General features: G+C 39.3%; 1 protein-coding gene across 1 annotated transcript; it reads right to left on the bottom strand.

Annotated features, from left to right (window-relative positions):
* Nucleotides 1-13193: 13193 nt before the first annotated feature.
* Nucleotides 13194-23091, bottom strand: LOC139721424 (arrestin domain-containing protein 3-like). Its single transcript, XM_071632739.1, has 7 exons — nt 22971-23091; nt 19136-19270; nt 17293-17525; nt 15689-15871; nt 14989-15183; nt 13559-13985; nt 13194-13384 (listed from the first exon to the last, which is right to left on the bottom strand). The coding sequence occupies exons 1-7, from the start codon at nt 23089-23091 to the stop codon at nt 13194-13196; spliced, it is 1485 nt and encodes a 494-aa protein (XP_071488840.1).
* Nucleotides 23092-26907: the final 3816 nt, after the last annotated feature.

Genomic DNA, 26907 nt, shown 5'->3' with positions numbered 1-26907 from the left:
AAAAACTAATAGTATAAATACATTGCAATTGTTGCAGAAGTAACGAAAATGAAAGAATTGTCAATATGCACTGTGTGAAAAAACGGAGGGACCCACTAAAAAGACAATGCTTGTAGAGTGTGGGCCCCTCTTGTATTAAAAACTCGATGCAAAATTTGACTAAATATAGCAACAAAGCAGCACGAAAAGTTTGGCATAAAAAGTTTAGCAGCCCACTAAGAGACAGACGGACAAACAGTTACACACAAAACAATAACAAACGAAATAATGAGCATGAGACAAGACTGGGACAGCAACAAGACTACTTATAGGGAAGAAAACTGACTCGACGACACGACAGGAAACAAGACTACAGCGCGACGAAGAGGTAACAAAATAGACAGGAGTAAGCAACAGAGACAACGATCATCGGAGGTTAGAGGAAGAAAGAGAAGAAGAAGAAAAGAAGAATATACAACAAACCCTTCAACTGCGAGGTATAAGTTAAAGAATATCTTATCATAATCAAAGCTAAGGCTAAGGTAACAATAATGAAAAAACGGCAATAAAGATTTTGCGGACGGGAAAACAAAATAAGCCTATGAACTAATCTGATTCAGGGGGTCGTCATTATAGGATTGCAAAAGAAAAAACTTCAATCTCCTTTTAAAGGAGTATATAGAGGGAGCAGATTTTATATCGTGGTTCAGGGAATTCCAATAATTAGGTCCAGTGTAAATAAGTGTATTCTTTGCTAAAATCGTTCGAAGAAGTGGTAAATGAAACTCGTTAGAGCGTCGGGTGGGGTAATTATGGAATGATTGATTTTTTTGGAACATAGAACCAAAGATAGGTGGCAGTAAACTGTTATCATACATATACATAAATTGGCCTAAGTTGTATAAAAATAATTCGTTAATTTTTAATAGCTTATTACAGTTAAACAATACATTTGTATGTGAACGAGTGGGAGAATTGGAAATGATACGGAGGGCTTTCTTTTGCAATAATAACACTCTATTCAGCAGCGTCTGATGTGTATTGCCCCAAGCTAAAATTCCATAATGAAGGTAAGGGAGTATCAAAGAGGAGTATAACACAAGTAATGTCTTTTCAGGAATATAAAATTTTAGTCTGTTCATAACACCTATATTTCGAGAGATGATTTTGCAAATATGATCAATATGAATTTTCCAAGAAAGTTTATTATCTACAAAAATACCAAGAAATTTGAAATATGACACACTTTCTAAATTACAATCATCCAGAACTATTTCTGAATTCAAAGAATCAACAGTATTGCTGAAAAGCATATATTTTGTTTTTTGAACATTCAATGACAACTTGTTAGCTCTGACCCAGTTGGTCACTTTTTTTCAATTCTGTATTAGCTTGTTGAACAAGAACATCGATATCGTTATGGGCAAGAAAAACACTGGTGTCATCAGCATAGTGTATAAAGGAAAGTACCTCTGAAACAGAGGAAAAATCATTGATATATATTATGAATAGCAGCGGCCCTAAAAGACTTCCCTGTGGAACACCACACTTTACATCTCTTATAACTGAATTATTATCTTTAATTGAAACAAACTGTTTTCTGTCAGCTAAATAAGTCTTGAACCACTCCAAGGCCTTCCCACGTATTCCGTAGTGCGATAACTTGTGGAGTAAAATGTTGTGATTAATTGTATCGAAGGCCTTGGAGAAGTCCAAGAATATACTAATTAAATGGGAATGATTGTCAGTTGCATTAACGACTTTATCAATAAAATGAAGAACTGCATGGATGGTACTATGTTTTTCTCGGAAACCAAACTGGGAATTTGTGAATATTTTGTGTACATTTAAAAATTTGATAATTCTGGTGTATATTATTTTTTCTAAAACTTTCGATAATGAAGATAATAAAGAGATTGGACGATAATTACTGACATCCAGATTATTACCTTTTTTAAATATTGGAATTACTTTAGCCAATTTCAGTTTATCAGGAAACATACCATTAGAAATTGACAGATTAAAAATGTGAGCCAAGGGATCTGCGACTGATGATATAACACCCTTAAGGATACAATTATCTATATCATCATAACCGGAGCTACGTTTGTTTTTTAAAGAGGATACAATATCGATAATCTCATATCTGTTTGTTGGAGTTAAAAAAAATAGAGTTGGGGTTACACTGGCCTAAGAATTCAGTAAAATTCTGTTCTGTAGCCGGAATACCATGAGCAAGCGTTTCACCTATTTTTGAAAAATAAGAATTAAAAACATTTGCAATATCAACAAGGTCATCAATTATTTCATCATCCCACTTTATTTCATCTATTTCTGCTTTTTTGTTCGGAATATTCATTGCCTGCTTTAAAACTTTCCAGGTATTTTTAATATCAAACTTAAATTTCAACAACTGCTGAGAATAATACCTTTTCTTTTCCAAACGTAAAATCCTAGTTAATGTGTTTTTATATAATGTATATTTGTTCTTTGATCGTTCAGTTTTTTCCATTTTATATTTATAATACAATCGATTTTTTCTATTAATTGAACGAAGAATTGATTTTGAAATCCACGGTAACCTAGGCGTCTTTTTATAATCCTTTTTACTTTTTTGCTTTGGAATAATATCATCCAAAAGAGAATTAAATATTTCCATAAAATTTTCAAAAGACAGATTAACTTCATCATTTTCATAAACTCGTGACCAATCAGCATTATCAAGAGCGGCATCAAAACTGGCTAACTTTTCACATGAGACTCTACGTTTGCATAAAGGAGCCGAAGGTTTAGCATCATTAGCCAAAGTTTTCAAAGTAAAATGAGTCATGATTGGGAAATGGTCGGTCACATCTGAGAGAATTATAAAAGAATCGGGAAGAGGTAAGATATTGCAAAACAGATTGTCAATTAAAGTAACAGAGTGATCCGTGACGCGAGTCGGTTTAGTAATGAGTGGCAAAAAGGATGAAGACAAAAATGTCTCAAGAAACTCGCTTGAGATACAATCATTTCCAGATTTCAGCAAATCAATATTATAATCACCAAGTAGAAAGCAATCCTTATTTCTAAAAACTGGGTTTTTTTACCAGGTCTGAAAGATATGTCACAAAATCTAAAGTATTCGAATTAGGAGGTCTGTATATTATACCCAATAACACATTCCTACATCCTGGGATAGAAATTTCTACAAAAAGAGATTCAACAGTGTTGTCCATTCTACAAATGTCGTTGTGAACAATACATTTGTAAATACTTGATACATAAAATGCAACACCGCCTCCACTTCTGTCCGATCTATTACTGACATACATATTGTATCCGTCGATTGCAAAGGAATCTTCCGTAGTGGAAGTCAACCAGGTTTCGCTAAGTCCAATGATAGAGAGTGATTGGCTCGCATCGGATTCTAATAAAAATTTTAACTCATCAAAATGTTTATTCAGACTTCTTATGTTAAAATGCAACAGAGAAAACGTGTCTTTAGAGAAATTAAAATACATATCTTTGAATTGATTAACTGTTATGTAATTACATGACGTGTTCAGATTTAAATCATTACTAAGATCATAAGGCAGTTCATTTACTGCTGAATTAAGATTATCGGCAACGAAGTTGTCATAAGGAGTTGCTTGTGTTACTGGTGCCTCATCAATATGTTGATTCATCATTTTCATTCTTTTCCCTAAAGTGCAACGACAGTAGATCGAAAATGCAGGCCTTACAGGAAATTTTTCCTCAAACTGAAAATTGACTTTGGAAAAAAGAAGAGAACACTAACACAGAACCAAACAAAATAAACACAATCTATCATGAACTGGAAAGGAGGCAGTGCTTTTGTTAAACAAAGTCTCCAAATGTCTCAAGTATTGCACAAAGTAAAGCATATACGAAATTCGCGATCTTCGCTATAACGAGCTGATAAACCCTACTTCCATGTCGGATTAACAAACCTTCAGAATAACAAACACCAACCGCGTACATCTGTATGAAGTGTCTGACACTATGTTGGATTTCAGAGAAATGCGAAAAGAAAAGGAAAAACATCATATTATCAAGCTTTCAGTGCAAAACTTTGCGCTATAGAATTATGTGGACGCATTCTTTGAGGAGAGGTGTTTTTTTTTTGCCTCCCTAATGATTTTTTTCTTCTTTTGAGACTCCTTGTTACAAAACGGGTATACGATATACATGAAGTTGAGGTTCAATCTTCAACATGAATTCAATATTACATTTTGCAGTCTCCCACGCGAAACTAAAGAAAAAACTTTTGGAAAACCCTCTTGTTTTCCTTCTTACCCTACTACGCTTGGCTTGCTCGAATCAACTGTTGTATGGTATGCACCATTTTGCATGCAAATCTTTGCAAAGAAAACTAGAAATGTCGCTACAGCGACTGGTTATACCCCCGCCAGACAACATTTCATAAGCTTTGGTCAAAACAACATTTCATAAGCTTTGGTCAAAAAACTGAGGAAGTAGTTAAATCCGCAAGATCTTTCCTTGATCTTCTGCCATTAATATGCCGTTACCATGGCAACGTACTTTCGGATACTGTCGAAAAATGCGTCTTGCACATCTACAACCAAAGGCACACATCTGTACCAAGTTTCATGGAAATTGGGCAAAAACTGAGGAAGTAGTTTGCAACACAAAATTTTCCATCATTTTGGCTCATAATGTGAGCTGTTACCATGGCAACATACTTTTTGTCACTGTCAAGAAATGTGTCATGCTGACCTATATCCTAAGACAAACATTCAATACGAATTCCATGAGAATTGGAAGAACACTGATGAAGCAGTTTTGCCATGAAGCATTTTGCCCTATATTTTACCAATAACATGCCGTTACCATGGCAACGCACTTTTTGCCACTGCGGAAATATGCGTCTTGCACATTAACATATTCAGATGAACATCTGTACCTAATATCATAAAAATTGATCAAAAACTGTGGGAGGAGTTCGCGACACAAGATTTGTACCCATTTTTGCCCATAATATGCCGTTACCATGGCAACGTACTTTTGGGTACTGTCAAAAAATACGTCTTGCACATCTGCAACCCAAGGCACACATCTGTGCCAAGTTTTATGGGAATCGGTTGAAAACTGAGGAAGTAGTTCGCGACGCAAGATTTGCAACGGACCGACCGCCCGACCGCCCGACCGACCGCCCGACCGACCGCCCGACCGACCGACCGACCGCCCGACCGACCGCCCGACCGCCCGACCGTCCGCTGATTCCTATATACCCCCTTCAAACTTCGTTTGGCGGGGGTATAAAAAACATTCGTTTCTTGTAAAATGTATTTATATCGCAAAAAAAAAATATCATGCCAGATAGGTGTGTTATTTTGGGTCCTTTGTTAGTTGTTAGTACTGTAAATATATTATGCCTACATTCACGCATAAACAAATATAGATATGAATTTATCTCTTTGTACATCAATTATAGTATGAAAAGGCAACTCCAGAATACTGCTTGTTGAATTCCTGAGAGACTGTAGAGAATAAGGAAATCCAATCGACCCCAAATGCTTGAGTGAGCACGAACAATGGGTGCGATGACGTCATCGCATTAGCATACAGTAACAATATGTTTATTTGCATAGTAGGTCAAGATGCCCTCTTCGGTAACTAGGTAACGGGTAAAAAACAAATCGCGTGTGGAAGGAGGTATGTGATGTAAATATGTATCGGTAGAGAGACCGAGTGTACATGGCTCTCCCTGTATTTGTTGATTATACGGGGCATAAGCAACCAGCTACCACCTGGTGCATAGCAACCACCATCCAGTGGTATTTCTTGTAACTATAGGGCCATAAACAAAAAAAAACAAAAAAAAACCCTCTATGAATATCGCAATCTTGACATTTGAATCATTAATCGAGATCTGCAGCCTGATGACTTCGTAGCTCTGGAAGAGGAGACATCATCGGAACAAGTTCTGACTTGCAGTGGACGTAGACACCCGGAAAAGTGTACATCAATATTACATTTTCTACGTTGTATTCCATTGTTGAGTTGGTGACCTGAGAACGTGTTGCGCATATTAAAATATGTTAGACGAGGTCGACAGTTAACATTGATAAAGGTAAGCATGTGCACTAAGGTGTTGTGATTGAGGTAGGGAGTATATTGGTAAGATAACGTGTCATTTTATGTAAATATCTCTGCGTTCAGCTGTATGTGTGTACGCGTACTTTCGAAAACATGAAAACGTGGTCGCATAGACATTCATAATCTTTTGTTCTCGTCATCTTAGCGCATGACCGTGAATGTCTTTGATGACTAGAATTCTGACAGAAATTTGTAAGCTTATTTTTCTCCGTTTGTCTTGTCGTATCTATAGTATGTCCGGAAACATGACTCCTGAACAGTCTAGCCAAAACGAGCGCGAACATCAGGCCCTCTACGCTACATATATGGCAAGTGCTAGACGAAGGCGGCATGCGCAGAGGAGCGAACAGAGGCAACAAGCGATGGATCAGCGCAGGAGACTCCTCAACTGGGACGAGTTGGAGAGTGCAGAGGAAGGGAACTCCTCCGATCCCGATATTCCCCAGACTGGCCATGGTGATAATGTGACGGTAAGTGTCTGCTCATAATAGCGCAATGTCGTGACAACCTCATTGTTGTATTTTTCTTTTATCATCGTATTGACATAGATGACACCGCGGGAACAATCTCCGACTCTCGAGGGCCAAGATATCCGATACGGTACGCAAGAGTCCTTCCCACCATCATCTCCCTCACCGACAGACAACTCTTTCAACGCGCCCTCTCAACTTGACTCTATCGTGGACACGAAAAGGGATTTATTTTCCGAGCCGATGGAGTCAACCAGTGCCGAGAATCCTGACCAACCTTCCGACAGTCAGATATCGGATCGGGATGTCATCGTGCCAGAAAATCTTTCGGTTAGTGTAGGCATCAGATATACGTATCAAGATCACCTAATGACATCTGTATGTATGTATGTATATTATACATACAGTGTACATATATATATATATATATATATATATATATATATATATACGTTTATACGTATATAATATTATGTATTATATGGCGTGGTATCATATCTTAATGTCGGCGATTCATTTTTTTTTTTCAGGAAAGGATATGGGAATTTTGCTCCATTCAGCAGAAGGAAGAAAGGGGGGGGGGCGCGCCGCAATTCAGAGGACGCATTATCGATTATAGACTAACTGTTCGATCTATAATGGAGAAGGCTGACCCGACATGACGAGCACATGGTGAGTGCATTGCTTCAGAGCATCATAAGACGAGCTAGGGCAAACTTTGAGAAAAGCGATGAGGTAGGCTTTGTCATATCGTCTCCCAACTTGACGCCTGCTGTGGGCATACCATCAACACGAGTATAGACCAACTCACGGTGGAGCGAATCATCGCTCTCATCGAACAAATTTTGCAATCTAATAAGGATATCGGCTCTTTGGGGGATTAATCTAAAGGTTGTCCACATCCAGATGCCTGAGGGCCTGAGGGAGGCAAGTCTACAGAAAACATGATCCCCATGGACCGCTTCATCAAAAAGAAAAGACTCATTCAAAATTCTAACGAAGATAATCTTTGTTGTGGGGGGCTCTAGCCGTGGCCATGGCCCATGTCAATAAAAATGAAGACCCGCTAACATTTCATCAAATTAAGGACCATAGTAGATACAGAACCCAAAATCTAAAAGCCAATGAATAGTATTGTACGCAGCTGTTGCAGTGGACAAAGACAAAAGATGTGGTTACTCTGAACTTGAACAATTTCAAAAGTACACCATACAAGACAAACGCTAACGAATAGTTGTATATGTAAATAGAGGGTCACATGGGCTATTTTACAAGGGCTCGCAAGTTGGCAGAATACTGTGAGTTATGCAAAACGCAGGTGATCAAAGACGGGTATCAGTATTTTATGCGTCCTCTCCCCATCCCAAAAAGAAAAGAAGCAAACAGAAAGAGTGATCCAAAGACAAACAGAAATTCATCTTTTTTTTATTTCGAATGCAGACAGTATGACGAAGTGACGCAAATGACCACGGGCCTGTCTTTAAACACATTCCAAATTTGTGCATTGCACTCAGAAGTGTGTCAAGACTGTTTCGACGATAAATGGGACAATATTCTCACAACTTGTGGTGTTAGGGAACACATTTTTAAAGGGGACGACAACTAGACAAATTCTGCAAGTGGTTATTCGGTACGCAAGAGGATCATAGAGGGGTAACTGCCATCTCTCACAATGCTTTCCAAGAACCCCTTCGACCGCGTGACGCATTTAACGGAGACAGGACAAAAACCATAGACATACACTGTCAGATTCAGGGTAACGAGCGCATCAATTACGTAGATGTTTGTAGCTTATATCCATGGGTGAGCAAATATGGGGAGTCTCCCTTAGGGCATCCTAACGTCTTCACAAGCAATTTCGATGACATTGATCATTATTTTGGTGTCATGAAGTGTAAAGTAGGCCTATATCCTCCCCATCAGCTCTTACATCCTGTTCTCAATTACAGAAGAGAAGGTGGGAAACTTCTCATCCAACTTTACCGCTCGTGCACAAACACTAAGCAAGACACCTTGTGACAAGCATTTGGATATGGAGAGAGCGTTCTCGTCAACCTGTGTTTCTGAAGAAGTGAAAAGGTGGTCGAACTCGGTGTCAAGCAAATACAACCCAGAGTCAAAAGAAGGGAGGCTTTTTAGAGAGTACATCGATCTATTTCTGAAGGTAAAGCAAGAGCCAAGTGGCTGGCCTTCGGAATGCATTCCCGAAAGTGGTAACGTACAGGGGCAATCGCTGGATGCGCGACAAAAGTATGTGGAATCCTATTATGAGAAAGAAGGGGTGCTATTGGACAACACCAAAATTGAAAAGAATAGTGAACTGAGGGCTGTCTCTAAACTGGCCCTTAAATCTTTCTGAAGAAAGCTAAGGACAGAGAAACAATATGACAAAGACTGAATATTTTGAATATCAACAAGAATTCTTCTCCGTCATCTAAAAATCCAGATGTAAAGATGAAAAATGTTGTTCCAGTAAACTGAAAGCCGCAGTTCTGGGGGCTTGTAAGGTGCGAGGAGGAATCAATTCGCGGAGAACGTGGCCTCACTACTGTCACAAACCCCGACAGAATCGCGCGCATGAAGGACACGGCTTTCGTGACGCGAACGGAGAACAAAATCCATCGCATTGTCTACGACAAACGCGTTAGAAAAGATGGCTTCAATACTGTTCCTTACGGATTCTGAGGCCGAAAGCTTAATCTTTAACTATCCCTCTCTAACCTCTTGCCTCATTTCTTCTTAAGCATCATTTACCGGATCGATATTTAGCAATAAATATCGTCGGAGTAGCATCGACAGCGTCATTCGTCATGTCGCGACGATAGAGGAAAACGCTCCTTATCTCCACGTCCTGGCACAGGGAAGTCGGGCACAGAGGAACGGTGTTTTAAAGGGTGTAAATAAGGACCTCGTGGAATGTCTTTGCGAATGCGCTCTAAACATTCTGCATGGTAACGTCCCGCTAACCTCTCAGCAAAAACGGAACTTACGGTGTCACAAAAACACCCGTCGAGCTCTCGGAAGCAGAACAACTGTTTCCCTGACAGAGAAGAAAAAGAAATCTGTCAATCAGACAACACTAGCTGCACCCGTGCTCGGCATTTTGGGCAAGCTCATCATAAGGGGTATTAAGAAGGGCATAGCTTGTCGTAGTCAAAGAAGGACCAAGAAATACATGTAGCTCTCAAACATGCAGCATGCTCGGAAAATGGTGCTTGTTCTTCATGACGTAGCCCAACACGCGATTTGTTTGTTTGCCCGTTGCCTAGTTACCGAAGAGGATGCCCTGACCTACTGTGCAAATAAACATATTGTAATGGTGATGCGATGACGTCATCGCACCTTTATTCGTTCCCACTCAAGCATTTGGGGTCGATTGGACTTTCTTATTCTCTGAGTGTAGACGAAATACTCATGAAAAAAAAACCTTTTTGATGAACATATCTACCTCCTCTGTGATCTCCCGCCCCCATCTCTCTCTCTCTACCTGTAAGTTGTTACTCACGCAGACAATCTGTGTCATGCAAGTTCACAATGTTGAAAACCTCCATAATATTAAGGAATACCCTTTTCACTTCTCTGGTATCAAAATTTTTACAATGTTAACCAGTGATAGCATTTCCCATTTCTGAAAAGCAGCTATAAAGTCACGTGTACTGGAGTCATAATTATACATGCAGTAACAAACGATTTTACATAAAAATATCCCCTGTAAGGTCTAGATAAAAGGCACATTTGAAAATAGGGGCCTTCTTGTAAAAGTATACCGCCATGACGAAACTTTGGTTCATATTTTTATATATTATGTTTCTTTTTTTCTATCCCCCTCACGTTCATCATTCGCAGAATAAAAGTTTGTCAGCCTCATAAGTACAGCTTCATATCCAGCCTCATTTTCTTCTGTACAACAAGGAAAAGTAGAAATTACGCGGTGCGTAACATATGTCCCCGCCGGAAGTAGCATTTTGTAACAAAATGTGCAATATAGGTCAAAAATCAAGGTCAAAGGTCAAAGAAGTCAAAGGTCAAAATTCTGTGTAGAAGTTTTGAAGCCCTCACCTAGTGCCATCACATAAAGCAAATGGAATCGAAATTGGGTTAGAAATGGCGAAGGAGTAGCATTTTGTAGCCAATGTACAATATAGGTCAAAAATCAAGGTCAAAGGTCAAAGAAGACAAAGGTCAAAATTCTGTGTAGAAGTTTTGAAGCCCTCACCTAGTGCTATCACATAAAGCAAACGGAATCGAAATCGGGTTAGAAATGGCGAAGGAGTAGCATTCTGTAGCAAAATGCACAATATAGGTCAAAAATCAAGGTCAAAGGTCAAAGAAGTCAAAGGTCAAAATTCTGTGTAGAAGTTTTGAGGCCCTCAACTAGTGCCATCATGTAAAGCAAACGGAATCGAAATCGGGTTAAAAATGGCGAAGGAGTAGCATTTCGTAGCAAAATGTACAATATAGGTCAAAAATCAAGGTCAAAGGTCAAAGAAGACAAAGGTCAGAATTCTGTGTAGAAGTTTTGAAGCCCTCACCTAGTGCTATCACATAAAGCAAACGGAATCGAAATCGGGTTAGAAATGGCGAAGGAGTAGCATTCTGTAGCAAAATGCACAATATAGGTCAAAAATCAAGGTCAAAGGTCAAAGAAGTCAAAGGTCAAAATTCTGTGTAGAAGTTTTGAAGCCCTCAACTAGTGCCATCATATAAAGCAAACGGAATCGAAATCGGGTTAAAAATGGCGAAGGAGTAGCATTTCGTAGCAAAATGTACAATATAGGTCAAAAATCAAGGTCAAAGGTCAAAGAAGTCAAAGGTCAAAATTCTGTGTAGAAGTTTTGAAGCCCTCACCTAGTGCCATCACATAAAGCAAACGGAATCGAAATCGGGTTAGAAATGGCGAAGGAGTAGCATTTTGTAGCAAAATGTACAATATAGGTCAAAGGTCAAGGTCAAAGGTCACGACTGAAATTCTGTGTAGGAGTTTCAAAGCTCCCATGTAGTGCTATCATATAAAGCAAACAGAATCAAAATTGGCTCATAAATGACAGAGAAGTAGCAAATTGAAGATTTTGATCACACACGGACGCACACACGGACACACGGACGGACGGACGGACGGACGGACGGACGGACACACGGACGGACACACGGACACACACACGTACGGAGCCCGTTTCATAGTCCCCTGCTCGAACTCGTTCGGCGGGGACAAAAATGCAAAATATGATTTTATGAAAACATAACAACAGAACAGAAACAAGAAACCTATAGTTTGAAAGCTAAGAGATGACATTATGCATGAGTTGGAAGAAGTTAACTCCAGCGAATCACAAATCAACAACTACATCAAGCAGTAAAATCATGGCATTTCACCCACGGACAGAAATTGGCAAAATAGAAAGACTGTAAGTCACATAATACAAGACACGCTTCCGGTCATGAAAATTATTTCATTTTCAGCCTTGTTGACGTTTGTCACTGAAATATTACCGAATTTTAGGCCTATACATTCTAGATATAATATATATACATATATACAGTAAATATCATATACATGTACTGAAAGAAATTAGACTGAGGTGGACGTTGCTCTCGATCTTGAGTATATTTTGTATACATACATGTATATTATTATACATGTATTTACATAATGCAGGGCTCAAAAAAGCGGTGGCACGGTGGCCCAGAAACAAGGAATAATGTATAATCGGACCATAAAATTTCCAAAGACATGTGTCGGTTATCTTTTGGTGACCCGATCGGACAACTAAGATGCAAAATTGGATTGTTATGTGTCCTTTTAATTTGGACCAATACATTGTTGTTGTTGTTTTTTTGAGCCAAAAGAGGAAAAAAAGTAGCGTCTAAATGTCGAGCCCTGATGTATATCTACAATCACACACACACACACACACACACACATATATATATATATATATATAATATATATATATATATGTATATATATCATATACATATATAATCACATATAAAAATATATATATTATTTACGTATATATACACCTCATGTGTACACTGTCGTTATGTTACCCTGATAAACTGTGATCAATACTTATTGGCTTACAAAGTAAAATATTCAAACATCAATCAACATTAAAATTCTGTGTTCGACAATTAAATGTTCCAAAAGGTTTGAATCACCTCCTTTCTAAATTTGATATGCCAAGATTATCTCAAAACTTTCGATTACTTTAGATTTCACAAGCCTGTTGCAATGGTGTTCTTAATTGAACTACCGGGTATTGACAAAACACCCAAAGGCCAAACTGTACAAAGTATCTATTCAATGGTACAAAGTTCTTTATGGACAGCTTGAGTCTGGACCATTTAAGATGTATGAAAATTTGAAAAAAAAGTCTGCTTGGTGAATTTTTCCTGGATTTTGTGGTGAAATTTTCCAGGATTTTGTGGTGAAATTAACCAGTACAAATCCAGTTCGGAAAACTACTGGACCGTAAGATTTGTCTGTAATTCAACCACAGTGCATGAGAAGAGGAAGAGAAACTCTCTACTTCCAGAAGGACGGTTAACTCTCTGTCTCTCTCTAATACTGGTGCAAGCAGATGTCAGTGGTAAACCACAGCAGTAGTTCTCATAGGCTTAAATCGAACTCTGTGGCTGTGTTGTTACAGGCTGTCCTAAAGTCTGTAATTCCGTGAGAGCGCCACCATAGTTGTAAAACGGATACCTCGGAGCGTAGGTGATAGTCCCGAAGTTGCCTTCTTCCCCGGGAATCTCTTGAGCGCCACCTATGGCCATCTCATATGTCGGGGGAGGTGGAAGATCATCAACTGGATGGTGAGAAAGAAGTACAAAGGTATGGTAAAATGGTAAAAATGCAAAGGTTTTATTCAAGTTTAAAGACTGTAAAAAATGAGCCACATCGATACAAACACTAACTAAAACGTACATAAAATACAGCCATGCACACAAATTTAGATATATTTAGGTGACAAAATAATTACGTGGTACTTCGTCCAGAGCCGGCTGATAACCTGCTGACATATCCACAGCCGGAGGCGGATCCGCTGGAAACACCTTGTTTGAAGGAAGCATGCCGCTCCGCTGTACATCATTAGGTTGAGATTGCGGTGGTGTCTGTTGCGTTTGCGGTGGCAGTGGCGGTTGCAGTTGCTGTTGGGGTTGCGGGTGCGGTGGCACCTGTGGTGGCTGCTGGTAGTGCCCTTGTGGTGGTGGTGGTCCTTGTGATGGAGGGTACCCTTGGCTCAATGATGGTTGCTGCATGTGTGGTTGGGGGTATGCTTGCGGTTGTTGCTGGACTGGTGGGGGTTGCGGAGGCGCGTGCGGACGAGCAATGGCGGGAACGGTACCAATGGTGACGGGAAATGGCACCTCGAGATCGAATGGGGTTCCGGCCACATCCCCCACAATCTGGAATTATGGAGAGATATTTTTTTTTTCCTTATCAATAATGACACGAAGCACACTATTCATCATGATCTCTAGCGTTGGATTTCTTTTATGTAGTAATTATTCACTCGGTTGCCAATTGCAGACCTCGCCAATAGTGTTATTCCAGGTGAAAAAAAATATCTGACTGAGTGTAATCATGTGATGAGATGTAATAGTGGCAGGTTCTCTAAGTATTGTTCTTGTCGCCCAATCTGCCATGACAATGGCCAGCACTGGCCGATTGCAGCTATCCGTTCGACAAAAAGCTGTCAAAGAAAACCAATGCAGTCGTCTTGAGGAAGACAAACCCATCTCACCAGCATAATATCCAAGAATCAACATCGCAATGTCATGACAGGGACATCACATAATTATAATGAGTACGATAAAACAAATACACCGAGCCCTACTTGATCCATTAACTAAAAGACTTTGATCTATGGAGCAGTACCTCACCTTTCTGAAAATGTTGATGTTATGATAAGGGAAATTTGAAGGTAATTTTGCAAATAGAGTAAGAAGAAAATTCTACCTCGAAGCTTAGTATCATTTTTTTTCCAAGCAGAAGCAGAACGATTCAAACCATTTTTTTTTTCAAATTACTTGCAAAGGTATCCTGATAGCGGAATTGTGTATCAGTGATGGTCATTCGTTACCAGAAAGTCGGCCTTACCAAAGCTAAGTAAGTGACAGCATTAGCCGTTAATTACAATTACAAAGAGTATTGAATATGAACAGCACTCCTTACATCATAAATATTGACTCCATCGGGAAAGCTTAGCAGACGGTCTTCGACAGAGTAGAAATCGATAATCCTATAATTTTATGATGATAATTACAAGTAGCCTATAATCTAATCTATCCCCCCCCCCCCGCAAACTGATTCTAACGGTTATATACTGCCTGTAAATTACTTCCAGGGGTATCTTTTACGCTTACTGTACATCAGTTTGAAGATTTATCATCAGAAAGTTGGTCTTACCGCAACAACATATCTGACGTCGATGTTTGGGCACGACTCGAAGTTGTTCGGAGGAATCGGTGTGATTAGCAAGGGCAGATTCTCGTAGTTGAGCGACCCCATCTCTTCACAGCCGTCCAACTTGACCTCGGCCACGAGCTTTGAACTTCGCCGCGTGTGAGTCGACGATCCATGGTGAGCCGTCCATGTGACCTTCTGCTCAATTAATTACGAATCATTACATCAACTCATTGCCACTTAAGTAATTCGAAACTGCAAGCACTGGATATCTACTTGGATGAAAACTGAGGGGTGGCTGGGGAATGATCAGTAATAGTTGACAAAATTGTCCATAGCAGCTAGAAAAAAATCAATCTATATACTTGCGATCATTTACGCCTGTGCTATCATTTATTTTATACCCCGAACTGATCGTGCAAAATTCTGACCACTTTAACTTACACTGTCTTTCCTCTGATAAAGGCACATTATAGGTCCTAGCGCATATATTTTTTTTCTTGTAGCAGCAGTACAATTATGACGCGGATAAATGAATGAATGGATCTATTACATTTTATTTATCACTTAAAAGGTACGAATAAGAAGTAGAATTTGAAGTAATCACTATTTTACTAACATTTTTAAACTCAGGTTATTATGGGGCACTTTGTCTCAATTTCGTTATCATTGTCTTCACACAATGGCATGTCCTTCTACTCACCTGCTGTAGCTGGGCCCTGACGTTATGAATGGACCTGTTGCTGTTGTTGTTGAGACGGGCAGAGAAGACGAGCCGCTCACCGGGCACGTAGCCTTGTTTGTCCACAGACGCATTCAGTACGATAGGACCCGACTCACAGCAGCAGCAGCACACTGTCTTCTGCATCGACCCTTCCTGCGGAGACTACAGACCAATGAACAATGAGAAGATTTATAGGCGCGTTGTTCTCTACATCATCATCCCACCCTCAAGTTCTAAAGCCCCCGTTCTATACTAGCATGATCTGGACCCGATCGATCCCGTTCTATCACATCGGTGGAGAGCGGCAAAAGCGTAGAGGAATCGGTTTGAATCGAAAACATCGTAGCAGCAGGGTTTGGAGGACGGGATTAGAGCGGGTATTTTATTCAAATCAAATTTTCAGAACAAGTTTTGGACATGTCCAAAATTGCTTCCCGATCTCTCCGATCAAAATTGCTCAATTTTGAATCGTAAAGCAAGCGGGGAGATCGTGGAGACAGTGTGAACCCTGTGAGATGAGTATGATAAAGTCTTTCTGGTGATATCGGCATAAGCTCGGGAAGTAAACGAGACACTGATGCATGTGGTATGGTTCCGTTGTTGCGACTGTCTTCCCTGATCAAAGCACGACCTTCCCCCTTTAACGCCACTCTCACTATACGTTCTAAAATCCCGTAAAAAATAAGGCTTGTTTCTAAAACGCTCTCACCATGTCTTTTGTTAGTCACACTAATATCCAATAAACATGCAAGTTATGCTGGGTCAAGGGGAAAGTACATTCCAATGTCTTTTGTTAAACATATCAGTACTTTAGCTGTAATTGACAGATGAGGTCACAACCAGAATCTTGGTTAGGAAGGTTTTTTTGTGAGCGATTCCAAGTAATCTGAAGAAAAATAGAAAAAAAAATATTGGAAAATGTATGAAATGTTTCTAGATATTCATTTCACAGCAAGAGTGATGTTGAGGGTATCATAAATCAACACAAATCAACATGCATTTGTATGTCATAAAACCTTTTAAGTTAAAATCTTGGAGTTGTTCGTACAAATCTTTGGGTGAGCGTATGGGTGCATACAAGTAGGTGTGTTTGAGTGTGAGTGTGTGTGTGTGTGTGTGTGTGTGTGTGTGTGTGTGTGTGTGTGTGTGTGTGTGTGTGTGTGTGTGTGAGTGGAATAGCTCATTCTGAAGTTCATACAGATCACAACACACAAAATTGCGTTATGGAGGCGTCACACTGTCGCGTAGTTTAGCAAAGATGGACGCACAATATTAGGAAATTTTCCAATTCGGTTTGTAGCGCATTAATATCGTCTTTTTGGTGAGGTCATCTCAAAGCCATTGTACAACAGCCGGTGGAGTTTCAAAGGTGGTACTAATTTTGGCTAGTATTCAGCGTTTAAGCAGGTACGGGAGCAACTTCGGGTGAATTGAAAATCTCATATTGTATGACCAAACTGTGCCAATTTCAGGGCAGTGTGTCGCTAGCCCTATCTAGCAATCGGCAAGCTTTCGCACTCGATGCCAGCACCAGTGGCTTTTTTGAGGTTGTGAGCCTACAAAAAATTACCATGGACTCTTACCAAGATGTTAGGTATGTGTCTGAGATCCTTGAAAGTCATGACGCTGAAGTATCGGGTGCCGTGATGATCGAACTTCCAAGGCCGGTCTATGGTGACCTTCACCCAGTATCGGACCCACCCATACGTCCCCTCCAGCGGCGGCGGAAGCCTCTTGTCCGGTAGTCGAAAGGAAAACGGGAAGCGATGGTCGCCAGGGGGCAGCACAATTCTATCAGCTGCGTTGTTGTTTTTCCCTAGATGATAATGACAATGACAATGAAAATGATGATATTGATAGTAGCCTGTTAATGATGATAATCATAGGAATAATGATAATGAGAATAATAATAATTATTTTAATAATAAATATTGTAATTACAGTGCCATCAGTATTACAATTACACTAATATCAACAATCTTTACAATAAGAAAAGGAGGATGATTTACTAGGGTGATTATAACAAAATGCGCAATAATGATGACAATAACGATAATAATTAAAGGTGAAAGCAAAAGCAAGATATTATCAAGCATAGGGGTGAAGATTTGAGATCCAAGTTTTCTTCAGTTTGTCTGCCCTCTGAACAAATGATATTTGCAAGATCGCAAAAGCTAATATACATTAAAAAAAAATAGTACATAAGTCGGGAAAAAGGGACCAGCAGGAATCAAGCCTGTCGTCTACTGCTTTCCGGGCATCGACTCTACTATACACAGGCACTACTCCGGCTATCCCTGGTTGCCGACAGTGACACGATGAACTTGGAACAAATATCTTAATCTCCGAAATTCTGACATTATGTTAGGTAGTCAAAGGCGGACAAGGCAGTATACAGAATATGACAGACTCGATTCTCGCTGGTTCCTTTTTTTCGACATGTTGAAATGTAGATCAGCAGTTACGATCAACACATTTCATTTTTACAGAGGGCAGTCAAATCGACGAAAACTCATACTTCATAAGAAGTTTTCACTCTAATGGATAAATGCATAAAATGGATACACAGATAAATAGGATTGTTGTTTTTTTCAACCATGGAAGTCACTTTAAGTCATCAATGGTGCGGCACAATGAAAAGGTATTTGTCAAGTTTTAGTTCTCTGTAAAGAGAGACACACTTGATAAAGCAGATTGGGGGGGGGGGGGAGAGAGAGATAAGGGAGGGGAGGGGGAGTTCAAACTTAGAACGAATCCAGAGTCATGTTTCCTTTATACTTTGGAATGTCATCAAAGACTCATGCTGTTGAAATGACATAAATCATATTCTGAATGAATCAGAAATTACTGCCTGATGTCTCTGAAACTCGATAAAGGGCCTATCTCATTGGCGCATACAGAGGTCGCAGCTAGCGACTGCTGATGAGACACGGCTACTCGTGAGCTCACACCAAGGTGACTCCAGGGAGAGGTCCGAGAAGTCTCCACACACTTTAAGGTGAGAACTTATTCTGCTGGAAGTAGTAGAGACGTCGCCGCGACGTCCCCGGCGAATTCTCCTTATAAGACGTCTTCTCAGTAACGAAAAAGTCCCCGCACGTCTCCACAAGGTCGCTGGTAAGACGTCATAGATCTCCACAAGGTTGAGGAGACGTCGTGGAGACGTCTCCCCAGTCACCGACAAAATTTGACTCCGCGACATGGCCGCAACTGATGGAAACATCACGGAGACAACTTTGAGACCACACGGAGACTTGAAAAATTCTCTGAAAAAAAAAAATAAAACTTGTTCCATTCTCTCGCGACTCCCTGGAGACCCGGCTAGTCTCCAGGAGACGTCGTGGAGACGTCCCAGAGACTACTCTCGCCACTAGGTTGCCACCTATGTGGTCTCCATGCTAATGAGATATACCCATATAAACGTACCGGCGCCTCGTAGCGTCATATCCAGATCAAAGAAATCCACTCGCCACCGGTAGTGCACTGTACGCCTCCTGTCCCCGCTGCCCCGTTGTTCCGACCAGTGGGTATATGCTCTGCCGCAGCATTCAATTTGAATGCCTGTTCGAATAAAGGAATGGCCAAATGTAAGAATTAGTGGATAAATAAGTCAATGCTCATAACTGTTTTGATGACATGATTTCCAATTTCCCTGTGTTAATCTGTCGATGAGGAACTATAGTCTGTTTGTACATGGAGTCTGCATGTCTCTCCCTGAGAGTGTCAAAGAGGAGATAGCTGACTGAATGTTGTTCAGTGCGTTGTAAATTGTCCGACAATTAATTAAATCGGAAAACTGTCACACAGGATTGCCCCTTTGATTTCACACACACACACACACACACACACACACACACACACACACACACACATACAAACACGCACGGGCACATATGTAATCATTTCAAAATAAAGTCCCTTCCCGAAGATCCGAAAATCCTGATAAAAGATTGCTGAAAGATCGAAATCTCTCACAGATCAGGAAACATCCTTTAACAATCTTCTTTGCGTGACTGTCACTTGTGAGTGGAACATAATGATACGACTCACTCATTATTTGCCTGTGTTTTCATTATTATTGTTTTTATTATTATTTTTCGTCTTTCCGACAAAGGCTCTCTCTCTAATTTCGTCACTACGAAGGGTACACACACACACACACACACATAATGAACAAACGTGGACAAAGAAACATGGATACACAAAATAAGGTGCTAAAAATGAAAGATTTGTTATTGTTTAATTTGGGGCAATTTATGTATATGTACAGCAACAACTCACTACCGTCCGTTTTCAATATATTTGATATGTTTCTAAGAAATTAGTCATTCCATTTTTCCATGAGTATCCCACTCGACGTTCCAATGAATTTCGTTTACCTCTTTTACGAACGATTTTTGCTAAGAACACACTTATTTATACTGGCCCAACTTATTGGAATTTTGTGAATAATGATATAAAAAATGCCACTCTATTACATTCATTTAAAAGGAGATGAAAGTCCTTTCTATTGCAATTGTATGATCCCACTGGCTTATTGTATTAGCCCGTTGGCTTATTGTAATTCCTTTTCGAAAAACTTCGATTACAAATAACAAACTGTCACGTATTTTCTCGTGCTTGTCCTGAGACACTTACAGAGTAGATTTGATTTTATTACTTCTGCATCAATTTTTCTCTATTTCTCTAGAATTCTGTATCCTTTTCACGCATGCCATTATTTTTTTTTATATAATTCTGTCGAGGATCGCTGGATCTGTTATGCCTTTCTGTCCGTTATATTTTCTTCCTGTAATGTTTACTCTTGTCTCATTCTGTCTTGTCTTTTAGTCTCCTTTAATTAGTTTCGTCGTCCCAGTCTCGTTTAATGTTTATTCGCTTGTGTATGTGTATCTGTTTGTAATTTTTCTTCTTAGTGGGCTTCCAGACCTTCTTTTGTTCTGGCTTTTTTCCCAGCCTTTTTCCCCCTTTTTGCATCAGTTTATTTCTTTTTTCTATTTGACATTCTGTACTGAGGGGTCCACATTCTACAAGCCTTGTCTTTTTAGTGGGTCCCTCCATTTCTCGATGTTTTGCGTATTGTTATATCGTCTATATCACTTCAGTCAATTTTCATGACAACGTATTTGTAACTCCAAGGCTCTACAATCATATTTTTCTCAATTGACTTTGTTTTGATTATGCAACCTTATTCTCTGTTACCAAAGAAAGTGAAATTGTTATGCTCTTTTCGAAAAATGAAATAAAGTTTGAATTGAATTGAATGAATGGGACACTATTTCGAACTTTTACACGTTAAAGTATTAGTAAGATCGAATGTTATGATCGCTTTTGTATATTTACGAATAGCTGTACAAATGAGCCAGACTGCTCTGAAACTGTTCTTTTCTGTTTACCCAACCAATCAACAGAAAAAAAATCATCTGGAATAGGCCTACTGCCCTTTAATGTGAGGAGTCAAGCCCCACTTTATCATGAGCACGATAATGAACACTTTATTACACGAAGTGAAAATGGTTAAAATGACGTGTGAATAGAAAGCTCATTATAGACAATAATGGTGTCATAATGGATGGTGCGGTATAAAGTATATGCTCAGAACACTCAGAATCACCATCCTATCCTATTGCATTTTACAAAATTTTATAAGCCCGGGCCCTGTTTATGAAGAGTTGAAATTGATTATATAGTTGATTTCAACTGTAAGTCTATGGCAGCCTGTGTGGTAAGGAAATTTATGATCGATTTTATCTTTTGATAAAACGGGGCGCCGGAACCTTTAGTAATAGCAGCAATGCTGCCCTTGAGACGTTCGATAATCGAAAATACCATGACAACGGATAGACTACAATCAATTCGCGACAATAGGCAATTTTGAAGCGGCCTTTCTTGCAATTACCTGCACCTTTCATTGCTTCAGCTGACCAGAGATTTTGTGATGTCGCTGTCATGAAATGCTGTTTATGCTTTGTTTTGTCTTTTATGACAAGTACATCCTGGCAAGCAGCAATGAAGAGAAGATGATCGTAGCCGCACAGCGTACTTGCACTGTTTAAAATGTATAGGCATTACGTGTTTGCAGCTTCTGTTATCACAATTATTTCAAAAGCATGCGCGGTGACAAAAATGCAGTATTCAAATATAGGGCTCATTATAAGAAACGTGATATACAGACGTTGTATAATGACCGGCGGAAGGGGGAGGGGGGGGGGGGGGGCGGGGCGCCAGGGGGGCTCGTCCCCCGCCCACTTTTTGTGCACCAAACAAATGAATGCATAAGGTGTCATCACTTTGCCCCCCTCCCCCCCCCCCCCACTTTTTTAACCCGGAAGTACGTAAGTGGCACTGACAAGAAATAGATAGAGATCTTAAAAATCTTGAAGTGTGAGCGCGGTAAGGTTATGTTTTTCCGCTGCTGAAGACCCCGTCCCCCCTTTTTTTTTGGCTTGTCAGCTGAAGAAACCCGGAAGTGGAAGGGAAAAGCCCCCCCCCCCCCCCCCCCACTTTTGAAAACGCTCCGCCGGGCCTGCGTTGTATTGTTTTTTATATGAGATAATAACATGCAATAATTATGAACCGTAGTATTTGCTTGACAGCATTTTATCGCCGAATGCAGTATATGGCTTGTGGTTCAACATGACATAATTTCAAAATTATATACTTGCTTGTCATTGCCATCATTGACTTCTCAAAGTAGAGTAATGAAATGAAATGAGATTGTGGAATATGATTATTATTGTACACCACTCTCTGTTCGTCCTTCGGTCCTTCTTCCCCCCTTATTCCTTCCGTGCTTGTCTTCTCCTCTTTGATTATCATTAACGTCCTTACGAGTACATGTACAATGAACATGGTCCACTATACCTTCTATCTTGTCCTCCTCCTAACATGATTTCATTAGGTGGTGGATGGTTAATTTTTCCATGCCATTTAACTACACACACTAAGAAAAACGGGTTCAACTGTGCACCGGTAAAGGTGCTCCAAGCGTGACATTTATACAGAGATGCAAAGCTGAACCTCGACCTGACGATTGTCACTCTTTCACTCATTCTCTCTCCCTTACGAGGTGGACTTTATTCTTTTTCTGCTCTATAATTCAGTGTTGTTGGTTTTTCTTCTGTCTTATAGTCAATGCATGCGTCTGGCACATGAAAGGACAATCAAAAACTCGATAAGCTTATAAAAATAATGTGACCTACAGACTCCATACCTGCCAGCATACCGTCTAGGTCATTTCTAAATTCTTGTCAATACTCACCTCTGATGTCGCCTTTTTGCTCGTTGGTGACGATTCGCACCTCACCTTGGACGACTTCTCCGGGCTGGTATACATCCTTGTTGTTGACAAACAAGATATCTAGAGCTGCAAGTTTCCCCATTTTGTTCTTTACCCTACTTTGACAAAGACTTCAAGAGAGAACCAAACGGGCGAAGAAAACACTTTGCTATGAATGTGATTATTTGATCCTGATGAAAGGCTGTCTATACGCATGCCGACAATAGTTTTAACGTTCTCGTAGTGCTCACCGTATCGCGTTTGCGGTGTGTCGCGTTGCCAACGCGTTGTGGATGTAACCAGTCACTCTGTCGCATATGAAAACGCCATTAGAGGAGTATGTTAAGACGAATAGTCAGTTTCTCTTTATACCCATATTTTCCCTTGAGGTGTGATAAGTACTGCGAATCGATCGACAGTCTTTCTTATTACGGAGCTCTGTTCACAGAACAGACAGACCGATGGGCCATAAAGGTCTATACAGTCCAATGATGACATTCGCCCGGGCGTGAAAATGTGTGCTAGGGTTAGGTGGTTCGTTGCAAACAAGAAGCATCCTTTCAATAGTGTAGACGCATACTCGATCACACACATTCTCTCTCGTTGTACAGGTGTGTACACGCTCCAGGCACTATTTATCCCAGGATACCGTGCAGACAATAAAAAGCGTCCTGCATTGCTACGCAACACGATCGCGGATTGGACATACATGCCGTGCAACCACTAATAATACAGTATCGCTTCGCATCGCTCCCACACTGGTGTGCATGTATATGCAGTACTATTTATGTTCATAGTAATCAAAGTCATATTTTTATAGTACTAGTAAAGTAATACATGTAGATTGCGTGAATGCAACAGTATTAGTATAGAACGCATCAGTGAAAGTGAAAATCAGACAATCTTTTCAGAAATTATGGATTCTTAGAGTTCTGGTGCTCCCATCGCTGGATAGATAGACTAAACTACAGATCGTGACTTATTACTATGAAGGACGATATAAATATAAATAAATATCTATCTATATATATATATATATATAGACAGAGAGAGAGAGAGAGAGAGAGAGAGAGAAAGAGAGAGAGAGAGAGAAAGTATAATCCACAAAATTTTGTTTTCTTAAAAAAAAAAAAACACACACTTAAAACGCGTACATTCCCTCCAGTTGATATACTGTATTCTCAATCTGTACTGACATATTATGGTAAGGGTCATATTCTCCCTGGTTTCTGAATGAAGCAAGTCAAATGCTCTTTCATTGTGCTAGATAGAAAGGTGAATATATAATATATACGATTATATATATATATATATATACATATATGTATATATATATATATATATATATATATATATACATATAATATTCATGGGCGGTCTTTGATAATGTTTTCCATATAAGCGACTATATATACATACATATAATAATCATGGGGGGGGGGGGGGGTTGAAAATGTTTTCCATAAGCGACGTCATGTACTGTGATAGTCTTCTCATCCAGCGATGGCTGCACCAAAACTTTAATCATAACTTTTGAACAGATTATCCGATTTTCCTCAAACTTTCACTGACGTGTTCTATTGAAATTACTGCATTTAGTCTGTTCACATGTTTATTTGGGCTTAATTCTTCTTTAACTTTGGACGACTATCAGTATTGCCTACTTTTGTAATCTTTTCTTCTCATTGTGAACGCATCAGCTTGACGAAGAATAAAGGGATGATTATAGTTTTAGTTGAAATGGGGCTTCAGACTTGCAACATTTATTTTAAGATAATGAGAAACCCCTTATGAGATATGAAAAACACATACTGTCATTAAGAGGAATTTTTATCAATTTTTAAGAGGAAGTTTATTTCATGACAATAAGTTTTGAAGCAGCTGAAATATCCAAAATAAATCGATCCTATAATGAAATGTGAACCCACCTTTTATTACGATCGCTCTAAATTACTTTGTGTTTGGATGATACTCAGTCATTTCAAAAGCGATTTTCATCAAGAAAATAAACTTCCTCTATATTGTGTTTATGCACTCTCACACACTCTCACATGTCATAAAGTGGTTTCTAAGTAGGCCTATCTCGCAAAAAAAAAAAATCTTCATCTCAACCAACTATTCCTCTAAAGTTATTGCTTATCCCCTCATATTGGCATTTTTGTGTCTTTTTTTTTTGCTTCTGTGCAGATTTAGAGGGGAATTCACCAAAAATAAAGTAAATGGATGCAATGAATGCAAAAATATTAAGTAGTATAATGCATCATCGAAAGTTGAGAAAAAAACAAAACAAAAACCAGACAATCTCTTCAAAAGTTGAAATTTTTGAAGTTTGGTTAAATCTATCTATTATCGTCGCAGAAAAAGATGACAGCAATTATCCGTGATGTCACAGTAAGGCAAAGACAATAAGACCAAATATAAAGTAAATTTAATGTTTTCATTTCTAAACCGTTATTAATGATATTGCCGTTATGGGCGTTATCTGCATGATACCAGTATGAGTCGAAGGAATGGGTAAATTGAAAACAGGGACACGTTTGGAGTTCTCTTTCTTTATATCTTTGCTTTATTGTGACATCATGAATGGTTGTAGTCTGTCAATCCAGCAATGACGACACAAGGATTTCGGGCAAAACATCTAAACGGACTGTCCGATTTTTTCCTCAGATTTCACTTAACCTAATGCAGACTGTGATGTACTATAACACTCTTGCATTCAACGAATCCACTTCTATTATGTGGTAACTTGCCCTAGATTGAAACCAGTTACTGCAATTTTCCTCTATGAATATAAGAAAAAAATATTCCAAATTATCAGCAGTTAAAAATCAATGTTGATTTTTAGTTAATCTATGCATACATATTTTATTTGCCTTTGTGTATAGGAAGCACTTTCTTCTCTTAACAGAGTACACAGCCATGGAAAGATATATGTCTATATATATGTACAGTATGTATGTATATATGTATTCATGTATATAAATATATATATATATGAATGGACTCCACGAATGACAGGGGCACTGGGGAATTGGCACAGTATTTGTGGCAAATTTGTGGTAAATGGCCCATTTTACGCCTGTGTGACAGTCAGTGGCGTATCTAGGGAAAACGGCGCCCGGGGCAAGCGCGGAAATCTACGCCCCTAATTTCTGAAAAAGTGTTCAACCCCAACCCCATCCTGGTAGGGACTTTATGCTTTTGGATGCTTTTTCAAGCACTTAAAAGGGGTCTTTTTGAAAGTGATTTAAATGTAATAAATCGTGATAAGTTTTGGCGAGCGAGCGCAGCGAGCGAGCCGCAAATTTCTGAGTTTCAGCTTACAAAACATGGAATTCTTGTCATTTTTTGCTTACTAAATCTTACAATTCTAATCAAGATATAATGACGGCCTTATAGATAACGATGTATACCAACAAACTAAAATACTCCAACTCAGTACGCGCGAGTGAGCCGAAATCTGCATATTTCCGCGTCATCATCACGTTTTGTTCTTATCTTTTTCTTGTGACAAATTTTGGCGAGCGAGCGCAGCGAGCGAGCCGCAAATTTTTGTATTTCAGCCTACAAAACATGGAATTCTTGTCATTTTTTTGCTTATTAAATCTTACAATTCTAATCAAGATATAGTGACGGCCTTATAGATAACGATTTATACCAACAGACTAAAATACTCCAACTTAGTACGCGCGAGTGAGCCGAAATTTGCATATATCCGCGTCATCATCACGTTTTGTTCTTATTTTTTTTTTGTGACAAATTTTGGAGAGCGAGCGCATCGAGCGAGCCGAAAATTTTTGTATTTCAGCTTTCAAAACATGGAATTCTTGTCACTTTTTTGCTTATTAAATCTTACAATTCTAATCAAGATATAGTGACGGCCTAACTGATAACCTAACGATTTATTCCAAGAAACTGA

This window comes from Diadema antillarum, unplaced genomic scaffold (genome assembly GCF_040938485.1).
Source record: "Diadema antillarum isolate AM-2024a unplaced genomic scaffold, OU_Dant_1.0 scf00000143, whole genome shotgun sequence".
NCBI classification, from domain to species: domain Eukaryota; kingdom Metazoa; phylum Echinodermata; class Echinoidea; order Diadematoida; family Diadematidae; genus Diadema; species Diadema antillarum.
Note: the sequence above shows the minus strand (reverse complement) of the source record. Positions and strands in the feature narration are given on the sequence as shown.